Source organism: Plecotus auritus, assembly GCF_963455305.1.
Source record: "Plecotus auritus genome assembly, chromosome: 7".
Classification (NCBI taxonomy): domain Eukaryota; kingdom Metazoa; phylum Chordata; class Mammalia; order Chiroptera; family Vespertilionidae; genus Plecotus; species Plecotus auritus.
Genome location: NC_137774.1, coordinates 1427544 through 1450896, shown reverse-complemented (window position 1 = coordinate 1450896; position 23353 = coordinate 1427544). Strand labels below are relative to the sequence as shown.

The 23353-nt window shown below is 63.6% G+C and overlaps 2 protein-coding genes across 4 annotated transcripts; one reads left to right on the top strand and one right to left on the bottom strand.

Moving 5' to 3' along the window:
• Positions 1-690: 690 nt before the first annotated feature.
• Positions 691-13386, top strand: GAA (alpha glucosidase). 3 transcript variants are annotated; one of them, XM_080678957.1, is made up of 20 exons: positions 691-780; positions 3399-3939; positions 4577-4722; positions 5009-5174; positions 5257-5353; positions 5779-5898; positions 6273-6391; positions 6515-6646; positions 6918-7028; positions 7204-7317; positions 7417-7501; positions 7906-8023; positions 8287-8420; positions 9210-9361; positions 9455-9603; positions 10333-10474; positions 11230-11379; positions 11758-11922; positions 12251-12403; positions 12791-13386. In XM_080678957.1, the coding sequence occupies exons 2-20, from the start codon at positions 3418-3420 to the stop codon at positions 12848-12850; spliced, it is 2835 nt and encodes a 944-aa protein (XP_080535083.1). In that variant the 5' UTR covers positions 691-780; positions 3399-3417; the 3' UTR covers positions 12851-13386. The 3 variants fall into 3 exon arrangements, with proteins under 3 accessions (XP_080535083.1, XP_080535082.1, XP_080535081.1); XM_080678956.1 differs by having other exon boundaries at positions 3399-4023; positions 5803-5898; XM_080678955.1 differs by having other exon boundaries at positions 3399-4023.
• A 2226-nt stretch (positions 13387-15612) lies between these two features.
• On the bottom strand, positions 15613-23152 carry EIF4A3 (eukaryotic translation initiation factor 4A3). The gene is made up of 12 exons (XM_080679041.1): positions 22908-23152; positions 21038-21110; positions 19851-19917; positions 19418-19480; positions 18795-18927; positions 18581-18661; positions 18034-18175; positions 17339-17477; positions 16798-16913; positions 16326-16433; positions 16111-16238; positions 15613-15980 (listed from the first exon to the last, which is right to left on the bottom strand). The coding sequence occupies exons 1-12, from the start codon at positions 23074-23076 to the stop codon at positions 15964-15966; spliced, it is 1236 nt and encodes a 411-aa protein (XP_080535167.1). The 5' UTR covers positions 23077-23152; the 3' UTR covers positions 15613-15963.
• Positions 23153-23353: the final 201 nt, after the last annotated feature.

Genomic DNA, 23353 nt, shown 5'->3' with positions numbered 1-23353 from the left:
GCTCCGCTCTGAGCAGCTTGCTCCTCTTAAACCCGTGGTCGGCAAACTGCGGCTCGCGAGCCACAGGCGGCTCTTTGGCCCCTTGAGTGTGGCTCTTCCACAAAATACCACGGCCTGGGCGAGTCTATGTTGAAGAAGTGGCGTTCGAAGAAGTTTACGTTTAAAAAATTGGGCTCTCCAAAGAAATTTCAATCGTTGTATTGTTGCTATTTGGCTCTGTGGACGAAGGAGTTTGCCGACCACTGCAAACAGCACCTTCTCATTGCAGGAAACGTCCTGTCAATCTAACTGTTCACAGGAGTCGACCTCATGGGTCCTGACCATGTTTTCCTCTAGGGAATAAGCTGTTGTTAACGGGGCTGCCCACGATTCGCTCTCTGCCATTTCGGGGCCAAACAGCTGTGCCCCTCTTCAGGCTTCAGTCGCAGGAGGGGCGCCCCCTGGAGCGGCCTGGCAAGCTCCCAGGAAGCCCGACAGCCGCTGGGGGGTGCTCACGGGTCACCCCGTCCCTGACCCCGAAAGACAAGGTCGCGGCGAGCACCGGAGCGCCTCTGCCCGGATCTGCGGGTGGAGGAGGGCCAGATACTGCACCGGCGCGGCTCGCCCCTCCACCAGGGGGCGCACGGCCGGAGGAGCGCGCACTCTCCCAGGGCGCCTGCGCCGCGGCCGGTCACGTGATCTGCCACCGCCCCCGCCAGCACTTGACCTCGGGTCGCAGCTGCGGGCAAGCGCGTGCGCAGAGGCGTGCGGGGGCCCGGAGCTGAGCGCGCGTGCGCGGAGGTGAGCGGCCGCCGCTAGCGGACAGGGGGCCGCGTGCGGTCCCAGCGAGGGGCCCGGGCGGTTCCCCCGCAGCCTTTCGGGCGAGAGGCTTGGCGGGTCGGGGCACTCCTGACGCCCGGAAGCGGGAGGGGTCGATGGGTCGATTGACCGGCCGGTCGTCAGTGATTTCCTATTGGAGACGCTGGGCGCGCGGTTGCCAGGGTCCGGGTGCGGGGCGGGGGGGGGGGAGCAGCAGTAACGTGGGGACCCCGAAACCGCGCTCCGCATTCAGTCTCGCAGTGCCGGCCCTTCCCGTAGGAAGGAAACTGAGGCACAGGCGAACCCCGGCTCCCGCTCCAGTGGCGGAGCTGGGCTTTGACCCCTGACCCCTGCCCGGGAGCCGCGGGCTGGGCCACTTCCCGGGTGGCTGTGCCAGGCCTGGAGCGCAGCGCCTCTGACCGCCTGGCTCAGCTCGCCCCATTTCCTGCAGTGCCCCCCGCCCCACCCCACCCCACCCCACCCCAGGGCTTTCCCCGTTGGGGGAATCTCTTCCCCGACTGTGGAGTGGGAGCCGCGGGAGGGGGTGTGGTTCCGCCTGTGCGTGTGCTGGGCCCGCATCTGTGCAGCTTCTGCGCTTGGGGCGGGGGGGGGGGCATTGCCCCAGAGCTCCCACCGCGGACCCTGCTCTAAGCTCTGATTTCACTCGTTTCTTTTCTTTTTTAAAAAATACATTTTTATTGATGTCAGAGAGGAAGGGAAAGGGAGAGAGAGAAACATCAATGATGAGAATCATGGATCAGCTGCCTCCTGCACGCGCCCCACTGGGGATGGAGCCTGCAACCCAGGCATGTGCCCTGACCAGGAATCGAACTGTGACCTCCTGGTTCATAGGTCAACACTCAGGCTGGGGCTGAGTTCCCTCGTTTCTGAGTTTTCATCATCAGAAAGGGGCGGTCAGGTGTCTGGTAGGGTCAGGTGGGGCCGGGACACTTTAACAAAAATAAACGTTGAGTCTTTGCTTCCCACTCCTAAACCCTGGTATCTTGGGAGTAATGAGAGGATGGGTCCCCAGACTTCCATCCCCGACTTCTGGGAGCTGAGAGGGATTCGTCACCAGCGCCAGCGATCTAACCAAGCGTGCCCACCTAGGGAAATCCCACACTCCTCGGCGTCCAAGCTGGTGACCACATTGTGATGCTGGGAGGGTGGCTGGCTGGAAGCTCCATGCCCCCTCCCATATCGCACCATCGGCGGTTCCTAGTTGTATCCTTGATAAGTTAACGTAAAAGCATTCAAACCTGTAAAGAATTTTTGTGAGTTTATTTGAGCCAAACTGTCAACGGTTTCGGGGAAACAGGGTCTGAAGGGATTGGGATAGTGCTCCGGAGAAGGGCGGTTTTTCACCTGTTTTTATACATGACAATCCCAGGAGGAGATGTAGGCGGGTTACTTGCAATCCATTGGTGATGGGTTAGGGAGGCGGGAGAAAGGAAGCAAAGGGGGTGGGGGGACCTCTGGGATTGGATAAAAAATAAAACGATGGACACATACTTCTTTTACTTAGGTGGGTGTGGGATAGTTAATAGTTACTAATTAACAGGATAACAACAACAATGCAGGGATTTATGGTTTCCTGTCCTGGTGCCCAGGGGATTTGGTTGTGCCCTGAGGGGTCCAGGAAAAAAGGGAAGTGACAAGTTACCCTGACATTTCCAGGATATGTTATCGTTGAAAGACAGACAGGCTCAGTGAAGGTAAAGGTTGGCCTTGTGCCAAAACCAGTTTGGCTCAGTGGATAGAGCGTCAGCCTGCGAACTGAAAGGTCCCAGGTTCGATTCCGGTCAAGGGCACGTAACTTGGTTGCGGGCACATCCCCAATAGGAGGTGTGCAAGAGGCAGCTGATTGATGTTTCTCTCTCATCTATGTTTCTAACTATCCCTCTCCCTTCCTCTCTGTAAAAAATCAATAAAATATATTTTTAAAAAAATAAATAAATAAAGGTTGGCCTTGTCAGTGAAGATACCGGCCTAGGATGTAACTACCCACCACAGCTGCCTTTAGTTCAAGTTTAATTTCAGACCATCCTTTGTGGTGACTTTAGGTCTTTGAGTTTGCAAGACCGCCACGCAGGCCTCCCCTGAGCTTGTCAGGGTAGCATGTGGCCCCTTTCGTCCACACCGTGCAGGTCAGCAGGAGGGGACAGAGGGCAGGGGTACCCCCTACGAGCACCCCACTCCCACCCCCTGGTCACGACTTCATACCCTTGGTGTTTATGCGGAAGCAGGCTTAGCCATCTGCTGTTGGAACTTGACCCTCCAAACTGTGGGTCTTTTGTGTCATTAAATCCTTTCTGCAGACCTAAGGGCGGTTCATGGGTAGCGTTTCACGGTATTCGGCAGCCCCCCCGCCCCCCCAATTTGGGACTTTTCTCTCCTTTCCCTTCCTCCCTCCGCCACGTCTGTCTGCACTGCCCCAGGCGAGCTCCTCCATCCTCACCTGCCCCGCCTCGGCTGACCTCACCCCGCCCCCACACGGCCCGCCTGCCCGCACAAGTTCACGTCTGTCAGGAAGCTGTTTGGGGAGCCCCCGAGGCCCCAGCTGCTCACTTCCCTGTTGAGCCTGGTTCCTCTCTTCACAGGCCTCCAGGACCCGAGGCCATGGGCGTTCGGCGGCCCCCCGCCCGCCCCCTGCTGGGCGTCTGCGCCCTCCTCTCCCTGGCCGCCGCCGCCCTCCTGGGGCACGTCCTGCTCCACCAGTTGGCAGTGGTTCCCCGAGAGCTGTGTGGCTGCTCCCAGGTGCCCGAGGAGACGCCCCGAGCGTGCCAGCAGGGAGCCCACAGCCCGAGGCCCCAGTCCCGCCCGGGAGCAGCACCCACACAGTGCGACGTGCCCCCCAACAGCCGCTTCGACTGCGCCCCGGACAAGGCCCTCACCCAGGAGGAGTGTGAGGCCCGGGGCTGCTGCTACGCGCCCGTGGGGCGGCCCGGGGGCTCCCGGATGGGGCCGCCCTGGTGCTTCTTCCCGCCCAGCTACCCGAGCTACCGGCTGGGGAACCTCACGGCCACGGCCACGGGCTACACGGCCAGCCTGACCCGCGACGCCCCGACCTTCTTCCCCAAGGACATCCTCGCCCTGCGGCTGGACGTGCTGCTGGAGACGGAGAGCCGGCTGCACTTCACGGTGGGCGGGCAGGGCCGAGGCGGCAGCGTGGGGGCAGGCAGGGGCGCAACACGGCTCCGCGGGGTCTGCTTATCGCACAAATGGGTACGGCGCCCCCCGTCGAGTCCTGGCGTGAGCAGACACAGTGCCCACCGCAGGGAGCGGGGGCCGCTAAGACAGTGACTAGACTAGAAGGTTCTAGACTTGCTGTGGAGGGCGCGGCTGGGGGGAGGTTAGGCCTCCCCCAAAAGTGATGTCTCATCGGGACCTGCAGTCAGCAGGCGGGACCGTGAGGGGGAGGGAGGGGCCATGTGTTAGCGCTTCCACCGCCGCCGCTCACCGAGAGGGCCCTGCGCACCCACAGGTGCCGGGGCCCCGAGTGCATTTTCTGTCACCCTGAGCTGCTGTGCCCGCTGGACTAGGGCTGCCAGAGTCAGCAAGTAAGGCAGAGGCTGCCTCGTGAGCCTGAACCCCAGCACCCAGGCCACGCCCCGACAGGCTCACAGCGGGAGGCGCCCCCACCGCCAGGCTCACTGCCGCGCGGCCGGCTGGGCTGGGACTTGCTCGACCCCGCGCCCCTGGAGGTGCAGGACGGAGCGGGGGCGCGGGAACGGCTGCGGCCCAGCGCCTGCCTCACGCCTCTGCCACTCTCATCCAGATCAGAGATCCCGCCAGCAGGCGCTACGAGGTGCCCTTGCAGACCCCGCGTGTCCGCGGCCGGGCGCCGTCCACGCTCTACAGCGTGGAGTTCTCCGAGGAGCCCTTCGGGGTGGTTGTGCGGCGGCAGCTGGACGGCCGGGTGCTGTGAGTGCTCGGACCCCTCGGGCCTCCTCGCGGGGGGCTCAGGACCACAACGCCCGGGTCAGGAAGGGTTTCGGGCGGCCCCCCTCCCAGCACCTGCCTGCGCCACGGCCCGTGGGCAGCCTGCTCCTGGAGCCGGCCCGGGTGGCGTGGGCACAGCCGGGCGGCCTCCCTTCTCCCACGTGCTCCGGGCACTCCTGCTGTCGGGACCCCGGGGCCTGGGAGTCTCAGGAGGGCCCGTGGCGGGGAGCCTGGCCTCCGAGGTGGCGAGGCCGCGTGTCTCCCGCAGGCTGGACACGGCCGTGGCGCCCCTGTTCTTCGCCGACCAGTTCCTGCAGCTGTCCACCTCGCTGCCGTCCCAGCACATCACCGGCCTCGCCGAGCACCTGGGGCCCCTCCTGCTCAACACCAACTGGACCAAGGTCACCCTCTGGAACCGGGACATCGCGCCCACGGTAAAGGGGTGCCCGGGGCGGGGCCGGGACTGGGGGCGCCTCCGGGGCGAGGGAGACGAGCGCCGTGTCCTCTGCGTCCCAGCCCGACGTGAACCTGTACGGGTCCCACCCTTTCTACCTGGCGCTGGAGGACGGCGGGCTGGCCCACGGGGTCTTCCTGCTGAACAGCAACGCCATGGGTGAGCGAGCGCCCCCGCCCCGCCCCGCCTTCCCTGGGCGCAGCTGCGTAGATGGAGCGTGGGGGCCAGGACCTGCCCGAGAGACTGGGGGGATGGGAGGGGCAGTGGATGGGGCCAGACCGCCCTTGCTCTAAGAAATGCGTCCAGGGTGTGGCCTCTCCAGCTCTGCCTCGGGTGGGAGTGGGGTGGGTGGGGGAGGGGGAGCAGAGGCCAGAAACGGGCGTCCTGAGTCCCCCCTCAGCGTCTCCCGTCCTGCTCCAGGGTCCTCAGCAGGTCCTCTGAGTCCCCGTCCCCTAGGCGGGCTGTTCCCAGGTCCTGTGGGAGGACCCTCTTCCCCAGAGGTCATTGGTCCATCCACCCGTGAGGTGCCCAGGCCCGGGGGGCAGGCGGGCACTTGTCCCTGAGTCCCAGGGCTGCTCCCCCAGACGTGGTCCTACAGCCCAGCCCAGCCCTCAGCTGGAGGTCGACGGGCGGGATCCTGGACGTGTATGTCTTCCTGGGCCCGGAGCCCAAGAGTGTGGTGCAGCAGTACCTGGAGGTCGCAGGTGGGCCTGCCCCGCGTCTGCTCCCGCCCCCGCCTCCCCGCCTCCCCGCCTTCCCGCCTTCCCGCCTTCTGCTCCCCCCAACTTCCCCCACCCAGCTTCCCCCCCCCCCGGCTCTCCTCCCCCAGCTCTCCTCCCCCGGCTCTCCTCCCCCAGCTCTCCTCCCCCAGCTCTCCCCCCCAGCTCTCCTCCCCCAGCTCTCCCCCCCCAGCTCTCCCCCCCAGCTCTCCTCCCCCAGCTCTCCTCCCCCAGCTCTCCCCCCCAGCTCTCCTCCCCCAGCTCTCCTCCCCCAGCTCTCCTCCCCCCCCCCGTTCTCCCCCCCAGCCCGCTCTCAGAGCCCCTCTGGCCGCTCCCCCAGCCCCTTGTCTGTGGCACAGGCCGCCCCTTCATGCCGCCGTACTGGGCCCTGGGCTTCCATCTCTGCCGCTGGGGCTACCCGTCCACCGCCGTCACCCGCCAGGTGGTGGAGAACATGACCCGGGCCCACTTCCCCCTGGTGAGCGCGGGGAGGGTCCTGGGGGCGGCGGCGTGGGGCGGGGAGGGTCCTTGGGGCCCAGTGGGGCCGGGAGGCGCTGGCCCAGGACAGTGCCCAGGCCCCAGCGCCGCTGCCCGGCTGCAGGACGTCCAGTGGAACGACCTGGACTACATGGACGCCCGGAGGGACTTCACGTTCAACAAGGACGGCTTCGGGGACTTCCCGGCCATGGTGCGCGAGCTGCACCAGGGCGGCCGGCGCTACGTGATGATCGTGGTGAGCCCCCCCCCCCCCCAAGCTGAGCCTTTGGGGAGCAGAGCCGCCCTGTGGCTGGAGGAGGGGGCGGGGAGGGGCAGCTGAGACCAAAGGCCCCGCCACGGACACGGACACGGACACAGGAGAGGCGGTCCGCCTCGGAGGCGACCTGTGTGTCCACGCGTGCTCGGGCGTGAGCACCACGACGGCTTTGCCCTGCGCCGGGGCCGCATGCCCCCCCCCCCGGTGCCAAGACTCGCCTTTCCTTCTCCACCCGCCTCCCTCGCCCCAGGACCCCGCCATCAGCAGCTCCGGCCCCGCGGGGAGCTACCGGCCCTACGACGAGGGGCTGCGGAGGGGCGTTTTCATCACCAATGAGACCGGGCAGCCCCTGATCGGGAAGGTAGAGCGGGGGCCGGGGTGAGGGGTGAGAAAGCGGGGGTCTCGGCGGTGGGACCAGGAAGGTGCTGGGGAAGAGGGCGCTGCCCAGGGGCCGGAGCGGGTGGGCTGGCCCCTGACCAGGACACCTCGAGTCCTTCCCTCGGGGACCCTGGCTTCCCCCTCGGCCTCTCCTCCAGGTGTGGCCAGGGCCCAGCGCCTTCCCCGACTTCACCAACCCTGAGGCCCTGGACTGGTGGCAGGACATGGTGGCTGAGTTCCACGCCCAGGTGCCCTTCGACGGCATGTGGATCGTGAGTGCCCCCCCCCCCCCGTACCCCGTGTCCCTGAACCTCGGGGACCGGCCCCACCCTCTGCCCTGGGCGGACGCCCACCTCCGGGGCCTCTTGCAGGACATGAACGAGCCGTCCAACTTCGTGAAGGGCTCCGTGGACGGCTGCCCCGATGACGACCTGGAGAATCCGCCCTACGTGCCTGGTGAGCTACCGCCTGCTCCCTGGCACCGGGCGGGGACGTGGTGGCTCGGATCAGGTCTCTGGCTTGGGAGACTCGAAGCTGTTATTTCTGAGGAGTCTGTGGGTGCAGCCAGCCAGGAAAGGGGGGACCCAGGAGTGAGGTCCAGGTGTGGGAGACCCCCGCCACTCAATGTGGACCCCATCCCTGCAGCTGAGGCAAGACCCGGGAGGGTGGGCATTGCGGGCTCAGGAAAACGGCAGCGACGGCCCGGAAATGGTCAGGGCTGGAGCCTGTGAGTCTGGGTCTGCCAAGGGCAGCCTGTGGCCTGCCCCAAGTTCCCAGGGTGCTCCCAGGACGGGGTGCTCCCAGGATGGGGTGCTCCAGCCCGCCAGGCAGAGGCCTCTGAGAAAGTGCCCTCTCCCCAGGGGTGGTGGGCGGGTCCCTCCGGGCAGCCACCATCTGTGCCTCCAGCCGCCAGTTTCTGTCCACGCACTACAACCTGCACAACCTGTACGGCCTGACCGAGGCCGTGGCCTCCCACAGGTGAGGGCCCGTGAGGGGCGGGGTGAGGCAGGGAGCCCAGGCACCCCAGGGGCCAAGCACTGTCCCCCAGGCCCGGCCCAGTGCCACCCGGGCGGTGTGGGCGGGCCAGGCAGGACGCAGTCCTCCTGGGGAGGCAGGTGGCTCGGGCAGAGCGGACAGCCCAGCACACGTTGGTGTGGCCTCCCCGCTCTGTGCCCGCTGCGTGGCCGGCACTGTGGGGGGCCTGACCCGCCCCGCACAGCTCTGCCCCCTGCTCCGCCCAGGGCCCTGGTGAAGGTTCGGGGGACACGCCCCTTCGTCATCTCCCGCTCCACCTTCGCCGGCCACGGCCAATACGCCGGCCACTGGACAGGGGACGTGTGGAGCAGCTGGGAGCAGCTGTCCTCGTCGGTGCCGGGTGAGAGCCCCGTCAGGGTGTGGGCCCCTCGGGCAGGGGGGCCAGCACCGCTCAGGGACACCTGCTGCGATGGCGGGACATCGCTGACTCACGCGGGGCGCGGGGCCCAATGAGTACCTGCTCACTGTGCGGGTCCCCTCGCCTGTGCGGGTCCCCTCGCCTGTGGGCGTCCCCTCACCTGTGGGCGTCCCCTCACCTGTGGGCGTCCCCTCACCTGTGCGGGTCCCCTCACCTGTGCGGATCAGCTCACCTGTGCGGGTCCCCTCGCCTGTGGGCGTCCCCTCACCTGTGCGGATCAGCTCACCTGTGGGCATCCCCTCGCCTGTGCGGATCAGCTCACCTGTGCGGGTCCCCTCACCTGTGTGGGTCGGCTCCCCTGCGGCCCTCCTCTTCCCGGGGTCCCCATCCCCACTCCACTCCGTCCCAGAGCTGGTGGCCGGCGTCACTCTGACCCACGTCACCTTGTGGCTTTCCCCATGCGTCTGTCTTCTAGGGTCCCCAGCCATATCGGAGTAGGGCCTCGGGCCTCATCTTACCTTGACCACATCTGCCAAGACCCTATTTCCAAATAAGGTCCCATTCACAGGACTGGGGGTTCGGACTGGAGTGTTATCTTTGAGGGGGGACACCCTTCAACCCTAGCGGGCTGGTTAGCTGTGCCAGCCCCCGCCCAGGTGTGCGGGGGCAGCCTGCAGGCAGGTAGACGGACCTGCTGACCCCGATGGGGCAAGACTGCCCAAGGGGTGCGGGAGGGGTGTGGCCTGAGGCCCCGCCTGACTCTCCCTGCAGAAACCCTGCTCTTCAACCTGCTGGGGGTGCCCCTGGTGGGGGCCGACGTCTGCGGCTTCCTGGGCAACACGTCGGAGGAGCTGTGCGTGCGCTGGACCCAGCTGGGGGCCTTCTACCCCTTCATGCGGAACCACAACGACCTGCACAGCCTGGTAGGCGGGCGGCTCCGTCCCGGGACCCGTCCCTGACCGGCAGCCAGCAGGCGGCCCGGCGGGTAACGGGGCCCCCGCCCTCTGCCTCCGCAGCCGCAGGAGCCGTACAGGTTCAGCGAGACGGCGCAGCAGGCCATGCGGAAGGCTCTGGGCCTGCGCTACGCGCTGCTGCCCCACCTCTACACGCTCTTCCACGGCGCCCACGTCCGCGGCGACACCGTGGCCCGGCCCCTCTTCCTGGAGTGAGTGCCCCGGGGCGGGGACGATGGCCCATGGGTGCCCAGTGGGAGGGGGCAGCCCGTCCTGCCACAGGGGTATCCCCGGAACCAGCCAGAGCAGGTTTGCAGCTGAGTGAGCCCAGGCCCTCCCTCCCGGGGTCCCCCCTGTACCCCAGTTCCCGCCCCTTAGACGCCAGCTCAGGGCTGGGGGCAATCGAAGTGCAGAGACAGGCGGCATGAAGGCCCTGAGCGGGGACCAGGCCGCCGGGAGAAGCGAGTTGTGACACTGCCATGACGGCACCGCCGGGGAACAGGGATGTGGGCGCTGGGCGGTGCCGGGCGTAGGGGCCTCCCATCGCAGCCTGAGAGCCCTTGCGTGGCAAGGTCGTTGGTCGGCGGTTGGAAAGTTCCGGTGCCCCTCCCCTCCCCCCCGCCACGCACGCAGTTCCGGCGGGCCGCTAACTAGCACAGAGAACAAGGGGCAGGTGGGCGGGCTCCCCGCAGCGAGGCAGCCTGGCATCAGACCACCTCCAAGAGCAGCACACAGCGCGCAGGGCACTGTGCCCGCAACAGGAGGCGGGGCACCGCCTGCGTGTCCTTTGCCGACGGGGCGGGTCCTGCTCCGGAGTTGACCAGTGGGTGGGAGAGCGGCCCTGCCGTCCCAGCCACGTCCGGGCTCCGGCTGCTTCCGAGCCTCCCTGCGGGGCTCGCGGGCTGACCCCGGGCTCCCGGCTCCCGGCCCTCTGCGCGCAGGTTCCCCGAGGACCCCCGCACCTGGTCGGTGGACCGCCAGCTCCTGTGGGGAGAGGCCCTGCTCATCACGCCCGTGCTCGAGGCTGGGAAGGCGGAGGTGACCGGCTACTTCCCCGCCGGCACGTGGTACGACCTGCAGACGGTGAGTCCCGGTCCCTAGCCCCGGAGAACTGGGAGACGAGAGGGTCCCTCCCTCCTGTCCTGTCGGCGTGGACCGTGTCTGCCCCCGAGGTCCTTGGGACTCGCCTGCGCACTCCCGGCGTCCTCCTGAGCAGTCCTGCGGGAGCCCATTTTCCAGATGTGCAAACTGAGTCTGAGCTGAAGCTTGCCCGTGCTGTGGGCCTCCCTGCTGCAGGCGGAGCCAGGACCGCAATTCTTTTTTATTAAAATACATTTTACTGATTTTTTTACAGAGAGGAAGGGGGGAGAGGGATAGAGAGTTAGAAACATCGATGAGAGAGAAACATCGATCAGCTGCCTCCTGCACACCCCCCACTGGGGATGTGCCCGCAACCAAGGTACATGCCCTTGACCGGAATCGAACCCGGGACCCGTCTTTCTGCAGGTTGATGCTCTATCCACTGAGCCACACCGGTCAGGGCCAGGACCCCACTTCCTTTGCTCCCAACACCCTGCCCCTCCCGGTGCCCTCTGACCTGCCCCTCCCGGTGCCCTCTGACCTGCCCCACCCGGTGCCCTCTGACCTGCCCCTCCCGGGCCCAGGATTCGGGTCTCTCCTGCCCTGTTCCCACCAAGTGGCTGGGCCTCTGCCCTGAGGTCACACCAGCTTGTCTCTGCCAGGCCCCCTGGGGCTCCCCGTGGAGTCCTCGGCTCCTGACCACAGCACGGGGCTTTGGCGCTGCCCAGGACCCTTGGTGATGTGCCGTCCCCATCCAGGTGCCAGTCGAGGCCCTTGGCAGCCTCCCGCCTCCACCGCCGGCACCCCTCAAGCCTGCCATCCACAGCGAGGGCCAGTGGGTGACGCTGCCGGCCCCCCTGGACACCATCAACCTCCACCTCCGGGCTGGACACATCGTCCCCCTGCAGGTAGCTGGCCGGACACCGAGGCCTTTGTCCGGGGCCACATTGCTTCTGTGCAGCTGGGGTCCAGCCCGGCCCCGCAGCCATGCTCCTGAGGGTGGAGGAGGAGCGGGTCCAGGTGGGAGGCTCGGGATACAGCCCACTAACTTGTGGCCGGGCCTGCGGAGGGGGGGCCTGCCCGGAGTCAGCCAGTCTGCAAACATATGTGGGCTCTCCTGTCCTCGGGGGCCCGCCTCGGACAGGCTGGCCTCCATGGGGGTTGGGGCCACTCGACGGCAGGCCGTCCTGCAGGCCTGGTTCCCGGGCCCGGGGCTGTCCCCATGCGGTGTCCTTCCCTCCGGGGTTGAAGGCTCTGCCAGGTGACGTGTGCCACCTGGTCTGCAGGGCCCTGGCCTCACGACCACGGAGTCCCGCAAGCAGCCCATGGCGCTGGCCGTGGCCCTGACCTCGAGCGGGGAGGCCCGCGGGGAGCTCTTCTGGGATGACGGGGAGAGCCTGGGGGTGCTGGAGCGCGGGGCCTACACACAGCTCGTCTTCCTGGCCAGGAATGTGAGTCCTGCCCCTGCCCAGCGGGGTGGGGGGGGGGGCGGGGGGAGCGTGGGGCCAGCCTGGGGTGAGGGGAGCCGGGCCTGGGTCCCGGGATGGCCACCTGTCCCCTGGAGGTCACCCCGAGTGCAGGCTGTCTGCCCGCAGAGAAGTGGGCCCGAGTCCTGACCCTGCCAGCTCGCCCAGGCCCTGCACTGCTGGGCCAGGCTGGGCCAGGCTGGGCCAGGCTGGGCCGAGTGCCCCCCGCCCTCCCCGGGGCCGTGCAGAGGCCCTGTTCTTGGGGCTCCCCGCTGCCGTCTGCTCACACCCGTTCTCTGTCCTGCCGGCCCAGAACACCGTCATGAACGACCTGGTGCACGTGAGCCCCGAGGGGGCCGCCCTGCAGCTGAGGAGGGTGACCGTCCTGGGGGTGGCCTCCGCCCCCCAGCAGGTCCTTGCCAATGGGGTTCCTGTGTCCAACTTCACCTACAGCCCCAACACCCAGGCAAGAGCCCAAGACAGGCCAGAGGGCTGTCCCCCAGGACGGGTGGGGGTGGGGGTGGCTGGGCCCTGGGGACACAGTGTCCTCCAAGCTGGCCTCGGGGATATGCTGCCTAGAAGCCGTGGACTCTTGGGCCTCCCAAGGGGTGAGGAGGGACTGGATCTCGGGGGAGGGGGAGGGGGAGGGGATCAGCCCCGGCACCCTATCTCCTGCCTGTGTCTGCGCTGACGCGCCGTGTTAAAGAGCTATTGAGGCGGCCAGAGCTGGGAGCACTGTCCCCGTCAGCTGGGCCAGCCGCCCGCCCGCCCGCGTCCACTCCTGCCTGCTGGGCGCTGGGCTCTCCCCTCGGCCTCCGTGGTTTGGCGGCCAATGGTTCTTTCTTGTTCCCAGACCCTGGACATCCCTGTCTCGCTGACGATGGGACAGCAGTTTCTCATCAGCTGGTCTTGACTGGGGCCAAGGGCGCGTCAGGCCTCGACTTCCCAGCCGCCCTGGTGTTCGCCCATGTGGCGTAGCGCTGACCTCCCTCCAACACCCAGATCTGCTCACCTGTCTACCTCCTGTGCGGGGCCCTGGCCCGTGGCACCTGCATCCCCGTTTCCTGGGCCAGCTCCCACGTCGGGCCAGTGTCCTGGGGGGGCCTGGGTTTGGAGCGTTTCACTGCAGCCTTGCTCTCGGTAGCCTGTCACTGGGATGCGTGGAACGTCGGCCACCCCAGCTGCCTGCCCCGATGGCAGGGAAGGTGGCGCGTGGGGGCCCCGTGGTACCTGTGCCCCGAGTTACACCCTGACAGGACGGAGCTGGGACCTCGGGAGACTGACTGGGAAAGCTTTCGTTTTAAGTGCAATTATTTGTTTGTAATAAAAGCGGCATCCAGTCAAGCCTCTGGGTCCCCCTGGCATCCAGGGCGCGGAGGGTGTGCCCGGGGGCCGTGACATGGAGACACGTCGATGTCTTTGAGGAATGAACGTTTTTCATTGTGATGAGTACAGCTTCTATTTCTTACACCCCTTGAACGAAATCTGCCAAACCCCAAGTCCCCGCCTTCTCTCCTGTTCTCTCCTAGAGAAGTTTTGTCACTTTAAGCCTTACACTTCCAGCGACGTTTGATAGATGCGGTGAAGGCTGGTCCAGGTTTTCTGGTTTTCTTTCTTGTCCGACTAGCCCATTGTCCCGGCGCCACTTGTTGAAAATGTTACCCTTTCCCCCTGGAACCACCTCAGTACCTTTGTTGAAACCCATTCCCCATGAACCTGTGGTCTGTTTGTGTCTTGGGGACCTACAGGCTGTCCTCAGCCAGTCCACATGGTCTTCGGTCATATGTTCCCCCAGTATGTTTTATGTTGATTTCAGAGGGAGGGAGAGATGGAAACATCAGTGATGAGGCTCATTGACCGGCTGCCTCCTGCACACCCCGTATTGGGGATGGAGCCCGTAACCGGACATGTGCCTGCACTGGGGATTGAACTGTGACCTCGGGTTCGTGGGCCGGCGCTTGGCCTCAGGCAGTGGGAGTCCCCCAAGGCGCCCTTTCCCCGCTGTTTCACTCCGCTAGGCTCCGTATTTCCCGGTGCAGCTCAGAGGCCGCTTGTCAGGTTCCACCAGAACACGGGCCCCGGCACTGAGCGGGGCCGTGCTGAGTGGGTGCTTCTGGTCCTTTGGGGCAGTGTCTCTCCCTGACTCGCATCTTTACTTCCTCACGGCGACGTTTTGTGGGTTCAGTGCAGACCTTGCAGGTTTTGTCACATGCAGCCCCAGGTATCCCCCATATGGGATGGTGTTAAAGGGGGTTCTTTAAATTCCCCTTTCCCATGCTCGTTGCTTGCAAATGGCACACGTGACCTTGGAGGCTGACCTTGCAGAACTCACCTTTCCTGTTATTTGTCAGGGGCTTGTAGATTCTGACCTCCCCCCGCCCCCCGGTGCCTCCTACCCGTCCTTATCAGGCGCGCGGCCCTGGCCCCTGCCGGTGGCCTCAAGCGGGAGGACGAGGACACTGAGCTCCCACCGCCACTGGACTGGCCTGGTCCGTGCAGGTCAGTGTCTGCTTCCTGTTTCGAAGCTGTTCGACACACAGGTGTTTAGGATTGTCGCATCATTTTGATAAATTGCCCTTCACCCTAGGACGGTGGTCGGCAAACTCATTAGTCAACAGAGCCAAGTATCAACAGGACAACGATTGAAATTTCTTTTGAGAGCCACATTTTTTAAACTTCTGATGCTACTTCTTCAAAAGACTCGCCCAGGCCGTGGTATTTTGTGGAAGAGCCACACTTAAGGGGCCAAAGAGCCGCCTGTGGCTCGCGAGCCGCAGTGTGCCGACCACGGCCCTAGGAGACCTCCCTGTCCCAGGGGACCGTCCTCACTGTGGACTGGCTGCCGTGGCCATCAGTGTGGTGCCCCGGTGTTCTCCCGTGGTTTCCATTGGCACGTTCACCTCCTCTTTGCCTCCCACAGCGGCCGAAGGGGCTTACGGTGTCCGTGCAACAACTGGTTGGATGGGGAATGCATTCTTCACTCCAAGCCTGCTTTGGCCCTCCCCGTTCTGGCCTTGGCCTCTGCCTCCTTCTGACTGTTTGCCTGGCCAGGTTGGCAGGGCCGTCTTCCTAGGACTCCGCCCACTTTCCTGGGCGGCTCGCCTTGTTGGCACAGTTGCTCACAGTGACCCCTCTATTCGGAGGGTAACTGTAACATCTCTTTCCTGATTGTGGCAATCCGAGTTTTCTCTTGGTCAGTTTCACTTAGAAACTGTCAACACTGTTGCTCTTTTTGAAGAGCCAATATTGGGTTTTGTTGATTTTTCCTATTAGTTCAGAGTAAATTCCTTTCATAAGCTATCGTTTCAGAGGCAAGTTAGAATCGCCGGATGAACGTGGGAATTCAAGATTCATCCCCCTGTCCTAGCTGGTTTGGCTCAGTGGATAGAGCGTCGGCCTGCGGACAGAAGGGTCCCAGGTTCGATTCCGGTCAAGGGCATGTACCTTGGTTGCGGGCACATCCCCAGTAGGGGGTGTGCAGGAGGCAGCTGATGGATGTTTCTCGCTCATTGATGTTTCTAACTCTCCCTCTCCCTTCCTCTCTGTAAAAAAATCAATAAAATATATTTAAAAAAAAAAGACTCATCCCCGCACAGTGTGGGGAGGGGCTCAGCAAGCAGAGGGCGGGCACAGGAAGGTGTGGTAGTGCAGGGCACAGAAATGAGAGTTCACGGGCCAAGGTAAAACGTTTAATGAAAAAGACCGAGCAAAGCATATTTACACGTGGGTGAGAAAAGAGGACCGAACCAGGAGGTGTTCAGGTCACCACCACGGACTGAGGTTTCCCCTGCACAGAACTTGGTGTGGCTTCCTACATCCCTATCCACTGAGCCGCACGTACCCTTCCCTCCACGAACGTCCGTATTGGCACGCCCTGACGGTGTGGTCAGAGGGGTCAAGGTCCCCCCCATTCAGGTCGTCCTGGGGGCCGCAAGAGGGTGCCTTAACCTCCTTAAACAGAAACTGCTCTGGACAGTCCCGAGGGGACACAGAGCCGGCCGACTCGTCCCCAGTGCAGCGGACGCCTCAGATCAGATCGGCAACTGAAAGCAGGAAAACAGACAAAAGGAGACGCACGTTAGCTGAGGCCCCGGCGGAGCCCCCGGGACACCGGGCCCCACGCGCGCCCCCCCCACGCCCCTGCCCCTCCGTGCACCCCCGCCCTCCGCGCACCGTTCATGGGCATCTCGTCGATCTGCGTGGAGTAGTACTGCTCGATGTCCCGCAGGATGCGGATGTCGTCGTTCTTCACGAAGTTGATGGCCACGCCCTTCCGGCCGTACCGCCCCGACCGCCCGATTCTTGGGAAGAAGGAAGATTGCGTTGGCACACACAGCGAGGACCGAGTGGGCGGCCGGAGGGGGGGGGGGGGGGTGGCGGCGCCCTACCTGTGGATGTAGAGCTCCCTGTTGTTGGGCAGGTCGTAGTTGATGATCAGGGACACCTGAGGGACGTCCAGGCCCCGGGCCCAGACGTCGGTGGAGATGAGCACCCGGCTGCGGCAAGAAAGGGATGCGAGGCCGTCACTCAGTCACGAAGGCTCGAGACTGGATGCCAGTCACCCGCACCCTGGTCCACGTGGGGTGAGGGGCAGTGCCAGAAAGACCCTTCGCAAGGGCCCTGGGTGAGCGTGGTGACGGGGCCAGGTGCGGGGTCTGAGTACAAGTTCCGCGTCTCACCGCACCAGTCACGGCACCACAGGCCGTGGCGAAGCCAGCGGGGCGCTACCTGGAAGACCCTGTCCTTCCGCAAAGCTCGGGAGCAGCGGCCTCAGGCCGTGGCGGGGCTCGCTCCCACCGCCCCTCCTCCAGAGAAAGCTGCTGACCACAGACCTGCATGCCCCACCCCGAGCCCACCCACCTGGCGCCGGACCGGAACTCCTTCATGATGGACTCGCGCTCCTTCTGCGGCATGTCCCCGTGCATCGACGACACGGTGAAGTTGGCTTCTCTCATTTTCTCCGTCAGCCAGTCAACCTGCCAACGGAACCGCAGGTGCTGCCTGAGCTCCCAGGCAGAGATGGACTCGGGACTTAGCGCATCGCCGCGGAGCCCACGTGAGCCACCCGCAGAGCAGGCGCAGACGCAGACTCATCCTCCCTGGGCGTGAGGCACGTCATTTGCCCAGCGAGTGGCACGAACATCCCCTTCATCTGTTCACCGGGGAACACCCATCAGCTGAGCCCCTAACCCCGGTGGTACGGGACTGGAATCGACACTGTAGTCCCACTGAGCACGCGCCCACAGCGGCTTCTGTGCTCAAGGGCAGAGTGGGCGGCTGTCCCGGAGACCACGCGCCCACGAAGCCTGAAGCAGACGTCCGGCCTCCACGCCCGCCCATGCCAGCCCCGCAGAGCCCGAGCTCAGCCGGCAGCAGGAGGACGTGTGAGGGCAGCACGCACCTTCCTCTTGGTGTTGCAGAAGATGACGGCCTGGGTGATGGTCAGCGTGTCGTAGAGGTCGCACAGCGTGTCAAACTTCCACTCTTCCCTTTCCACCGCCACGAAAAACTGCTTGATGCCTTCCAGGGTCAACTCATCACTGGAGGAGAGAGACGAACCCTGTTACCCGCTCTTCCCACCGAGACTGGGGTGTGGCCCGGGCCAGGCCCGACTGGCTGGCCACAACTCGTAGGAGCCACCACTTCTCCACCCGGGCCCAGCTCTGGATCAGAACCAGCAATTACCACCACCCTAAACGTTAGAACACCTCGCTGTTCCACGGTGTGTAACAGGGGTGGGCAAACTTTTTGACTCGAGGGCCACAATGGGTTCTTAAACTGGACCGGAGGGCCGGAACAAAAGCATGGATGGAGTGTTTGTGTGAACTAATATAAATTCAAAGTAAAGGAGTGGAGGGGAGAGCAAGAGAACCGGATAGAACAGCCGGATCCGGCCCACGGGCCATAGTTTGCCCACGGCTGGTATATATTCATCTTACTCTCAAGTCACCGATCAACACCGGCAGCTAATGGTTAAATTTGGAGTTGCTAGGTTAAAAGGGAATGTACGTTAAAAGCTGGCTTTTCAGAGAAGGAAATTAGGGTTCCGTGTTTAAACCCCAGTGCAGCCCACGGTGCTGAACAGGGCGTGCTCACCGCTTCACCAGGATGCGGATGGGGTCCGTCATGAACTTGTTGGTCATCTCCAGGATCTCGTGGGGCAGCGTGGCACTGATGAGCACCACCTGCGTGGCCGGGGGCAGGTACCTGTACACGTCGTAAATCTGCTCTTTGAAACCTGGGCCGAGGAACAGACCACAGGAACCTGAGGCCACGCCCCTGCACAGAGGTGCAGGCCGAGGCTCACGTTTAATTAGGGGCAGAGCTGCGACTGCACGGCCTACATTTCCGCCCAAATCCTCTCCACAGCTCAGCTCAGGGGCCCGTCCCGTGCTGACCACGGACACACAGAAAGCGGCGCGTCTGGTCGGGACGAGAGGCTGTGTGCCCTGCTGGCTGTGGTCAGCCTTACAAGCAGCGACCACAAGAAGACCAAAGTGAGAGTTTCCTGGCCCCGTGCGCACGGGGCACGGCTGTCCCCACGGACACACTCCCCTGCTGCGGGCACGTCCACTGGTGCCCGTTCCCCCGCACTGTGAGCATGCGGGGCCACACATCGCAGACCAGTCCTTTTGTTACGCACCTTTGTTCAGCATCTCATCCGCCTCGTCCAAAACCAACATCTTGATAGCACGTGTCCTCAGACTCCTGCGGCGAATCATATCTACAAACCAGATGCAGGAGTCAGACCTCAGGTTACAGGGAAGGAGCGGCCATCCCAGAGACCTCCCTCCGCTTCCTACAAGTGACCCCACGCAGACAGGCAGAGCGGGGCACGGAGCGCGGCCCTCGCTTACCAAACACACGCCCCGGCGTGCCGGCCACGACGTGCTGCCCGTAGTCCAGCTTCCGGATGTCCTCCCCCACGTTGGTGCCCCCGATGCAGGCGTGGCACTGCACGTTCATGTAGTCGCCGAGCGCGAGCAGGCCCTGGCGGGAACACAGGTCATTTCCATGCACTTGGCATGACCGCCACGCACTCCTTATGCCGTTGTTCACACCACGGCCAGAGCCCGCCTCTCCCCACGCCCTCCTCTGCTCTTCCTACGGAAGCTTTCTAGAATGGAGACTGAAGTTAGCTTTAATGGTTCCTCACTACAGACACAGCACATGTTAATTACTGAGAAGTCAGGAAATGTATGAAATTCACTCTCATCCAGCCAGGAGCAATCCTGGCACATTACTGCCCGGCCTTCCGCAGTGCTCACAGTAACCCTGAGACAGCTGGCGCTTCGGTGCGGACTGCCAGGAGCTACTGGAACCACATAAACCACACTGAAATTGACAACGCAAACCCCAAATCATGTAAGGTGATGATTTATGGCAAAAGTGTCAGGACTCAGGAGGAGAAGCCTGAGGAACTAGGGACCGGACGGCCAAGAGGCAGGACCTGCAGCGCGACGCCGGCGGGGTGCCTCACCTTCTGGATCTGCACAGCCAGCTCTCTCGTGGGGGCCAAGATCAGAGCCTGGGTCTCACGGACCTGTAAAGGAATCGTCGGGGACAGACGGTCAGCGTTCTTCGGGCGGACCCGCTGACTCGGGCTCACCTGTTCTGACTATGATCTCGCGTTAACCGCCCACCTGACTCCTAACGGAGGTAAACCACACTCAGCGTCTCTGAAACCGCGAGCCCCGAGGTAACGGGTCCCGGGGAGCAGTCCTGTTTATAGACGAGAACGTCCACTAGTTTAAAGCCTCCCGTCCAGATAAAAGGAATGTACGGCAGGGGCTTAGCTCAGGCACTAGTGTGCCACTCGTTCTCTTTAAAAGTCTGAGTCAGCACAACAGAGACGTGGACACTGCGCCAAACAAGGAAGGAAGCGCCTCCCGGAGGAAAGGAGCGCCAGTCACCTGGATGTCCAGACACTGGAGGACGGAAATGCTGAAGGTGGCGGTTTTGCCCGTGCCAGACTGAGACCTAGGAGGGAAGACAGGTAAGCAGGACTGGGAACCCGGGCCGCATGCCACTGTCCACTCACAGAACCCACCACAGCCATGCTCCGGGGGGAGGGAGCACCGGGCGGCTTCTCCCAACAGATGCTCCCCCCCCCCCCCCCGCCCCCAGCAGACCACCACCACCTTAGTGGCAAGAGGTGGGACACGGGCACAAGGTCACTCTTAAGTCCCCGGTGATGAGGACAGAGCTACGGATGGCCTCAGGGCTGATGGAGCTGCAGAAGCTGCCCCCGCAGGTGGCATTCCCCTGTAAGTGTGATCTGGACGGAAACTGTCCTCCCATTACTTTTACTTTGTAAGCGAGCCTTTAGAAATCAGGTCAGTCAGCAATAACGCTCTTTAAGGAGTGTTTGTTATACACAAATCCACATGCCAACTGACAGGAATTGAAGCTGGCTAAAAACGAAAGCTTTCTGAAATAGGAACACAGGAGTACGAACAATAAAGCACCCCGGGCTGAAGTCAAGGAAACAGCTGGTAACAAGTGTATGAAAACAGAACGTGTGGCCCCCAAGCACTGAACACAGGGGCCGCTGCAACAGCAGGGGGTCAGGGCTGCCCGTGTCCCACAGCCAGAACCCACACACAACTACCTCCAACCCTAAGTGCGAACAGCCTACAGTCGACCAGAAGACCTACCAATAACAAACCATCGTCAATCAGCATGTTCTGTAAGCTCGCTACACGCTATATTCTTACAGTAAAGCTGGAGAAAATGAAATGCTATCAAAAATCCTAATAGGAAATACATTTACTGTATTTATTGGGGGGAAAAATCCAAGTATAAGAGGACCCTCACGGCCCTGACCGGTTTGGCTCAGTGGAGAGAGCATCGGCCTGCGGACTCAAGGGTCCCAGGTTCGATTCCGGTCAAGGGCATGTACCTTGGTTGGGGGCACATACCCAATAGGGGGTGTGCAGGAGGCAGCTGATCGATGTTTCTCTCTCATCGATGTTTCTAGCTCTCTATCCCTCTCCCTTCCTCTCTGTATAAAATCAATAAAATATATTAAAAAAAAAAAAAGAGGACCCTCACAGTTCAAACCCGCATCGTTCCGGGGCCCCGGCAGCCGCAGACTTACTGTGCGATGACGTCTCTCCCTTTAATTATCTGCTTGATGGCGCGCTGCTGGATGGCGGATGGCTTTTCAAACCCTGGGGACAGAAACAGAGAAGTTAGCTCTGAGCTCTAGGCCGGTGTGTTTACAACCAGACACTGTAAGCTCCAGGGCGCAGAGATGGGCTCTTCTAGCCCCACCCCCAGCCTCTGCCTAAGCCCAGGCCCAGCACCCTGAGCTCTCACCGGACAGCTGCTGAGCAATGGGCGGAAGCGGGTTTTTAGCTGGCACAGGGCCTTAGTAGTAGGCAAAACCCGCTCTGTAAAGGCACACCCCGGCGGATGTACAGACCCCGAGAGGTTTAAGACGAAGGCAGGAGGCGGCACTCCCGGAGAGTGGGTGGGGAGGCTCACTGTGTACTGCGACTCTGTGATTGTGACCATAACCTAGGTTGCTTTTCCCCCCATTGCTGGGGAGCACTGCGGGGTGACCTGCACCCCATCTCTCTCGCACAACAGCCTAAATCACCAAGGGACGGGGCTACACTGAAGGAGTACAAGTATTCGCCAAGTACACCAACACTTTACGTACAAAGCTGTCATTATTGTTGGCAGTCTTTCACAACGTAGCGCGGGTTCCCATCTAACACAAAAGCAATTGTAGCAGCAGATTTAACCCTCCTGATGACCAAGCACACGGATGGGGAACGGCAGGGTGTCCTGGGGGCCGAGAGGCAGGCGGGCTGCAATGGTTCTTTACCTCCCCTCCCCACAGCAACACCTCTGCTCCGTCTGAACTGTCCTGGCACCAAGGACTGGGTAAGAGAGGCCCCAGCCCCAGGCCTCAAGACAGATGCAGAGAATTCCCATGTGTCCCCAACCCCAGCTTGGGCAGCTGCCTCCCAACATCGCGGTGGGGGGGGGGGATGCTCATCACAACCAAGCCAGCGCCCCGATTTTGCCTCCTTCAAGGGCTCCGCCCCTGAGCTACTCGCAGCATCACCTGGGTGGTTGCTACAACACCGAATCACACCGGCCCCCTTCCCTCTGCTGCTCCACTCGCCCACCAGGGAACCGTGGCAGCGCTGCCCACCGCCGCCGCCACGCCGTCACCTCTCCCGGCAATGAGCAAAAGCCTCCCGGCTCAGCCCTGCTTCCTCTCCTGCCTCTCCTCCTCCAGAGCCACAGCCAACAGGACGGTCACCCCCAGCCCAAACCCCTCCTTCCCAGGGCCCCGAAACCTCATCGCCTCGCACTGCCCCTGCCGCCCTCTCCGAGCTCAACCCCCGGCTCCCGGGACAGGCTTCTTCCTGTTCCTGGAATGCACCTGCTGCTGCCACTGCCCCGTTTCACCGCCGTCATCTCCTAACGGGCTCCCTAATCCAGACCCCAGCTCAAATGTCACCTCCTCCGGGGAGCCCGCTTGTGGAGGAAGCCCGCTTGTCTATTTGCTCCAATTATCCTGCTCCGTTTCTCCACAGCCATTACCGCTGGGCTACCTTCTCCCAAACGCAACTTAAGCTCTCCGGGGCCCGAGCCCGCCTGGCTCACTGCTCAGCCCCCGGTGCCCAGAGCAAAGCGCGGGAGCCTCCCACCGGGAGATGCAGGGCCGTTATCAGCTGAATGAGCGTCCGGACGGCTGTGCAGCCCCGGAGAGACCAGCACGTAGCTCTGCACCGAGGACAACACGCCGCAACCTCGGGCGCGGAGTGATGACGGTGTGCTGGGGGCAGGGGGGGGGGGGCTCTCAGCAGCCTCGGCTCCGAGCCCGGGGGCGGGGGGAGGCGAAGAGTCCCTGCCGGGCCGGGGACTCTCAGCCTACGGGCCCGGCCTGCCCTCGCCCGCCCGGCTCGCAAACCCGTGGCGCCCGCCCCGCGCCCTCCGCGCCCACCGACCGTAGGCGTAGATGCCGCGCAGCAGGTCCTCCCGCAGGCCCATGGTGTCGAACGTGGGCGTCACGTCCACTTCCTCGCTGGTCTCGAATTCCACTTTGGTCATGTCTTCCTCTTTGAGCAGCCGCTTCCGCGCCGACCCCGAGTTCGCCATCGTGGCGGTGGCCGCCATGATCCCGCGTCGGCTGAAAGCGGAGCGCGCGCGGCGGCGGCGGAAAGCGGAAGCCCGACCCTTCGCAGCCGCCGCCGACAGGAACTGACGTCACCGCGCGCGTGCGTGCGTACAAGCGTGCGTCGAAGCCGCGCCTCGGGAGGGAACGAGAGCTTCTCGTCACGTGATAGGGTCAGGGGCGCGGCGGCTCTTGCGGGATAGGAGCTCTCTCCGATCTCGCGAGGGGCGGGACCTCGCTCATTTCCTATAAAAATGGCGGGGGCGGCGCAGTGCGTCA

Excerpts from the sequence above, each read along its gene's own strand:
- EIF4A3 (XM_080679041.1), bottom strand. The coding sequence starts at position 23,076 with ATGGCGGCCACCGCCACGATGGCGAACTCGGGGTCGGCGCGGAAGCGG. Across the intron at positions 17,478-18,033 it reads ATCCGCATCCTGGTGAAGCG|TGATGAGTTGACCCTGGAAG; the intron begins GTGAGCACGCCC and ends TCTCTCCTCCAG. Across the intron at positions 16,914-17,338 it reads TCTGCAACACCAAGAGGAAG|GTTGACTGGCTGACGGAGAA; the intron begins GTGCGTGCTGCC and ends TTCCGTTGGCAG.
- GAA (XM_080678955.1), top strand. The coding sequence starts at position 3,418 with ATGGGCGTTCGGCGGCCCCCCGCCCGCCCCCTGCTGGGCGTCTGCGCC. Across the intron at positions 8,421-9,209 it reads GCTGTCCTCGTCGGTGCCGG|AAACCCTGCTCTTCAACCTG; the intron begins GTGAGAGCCCCG and ends CTCTCCCTGCAG. Across the intron at positions 10,475-11,229 it reads CGTGGTACGACCTGCAGACG|GTGCCAGTCGAGGCCCTTGG; the intron begins GTGAGTCCCGGT and ends GTCCCCATCCAG.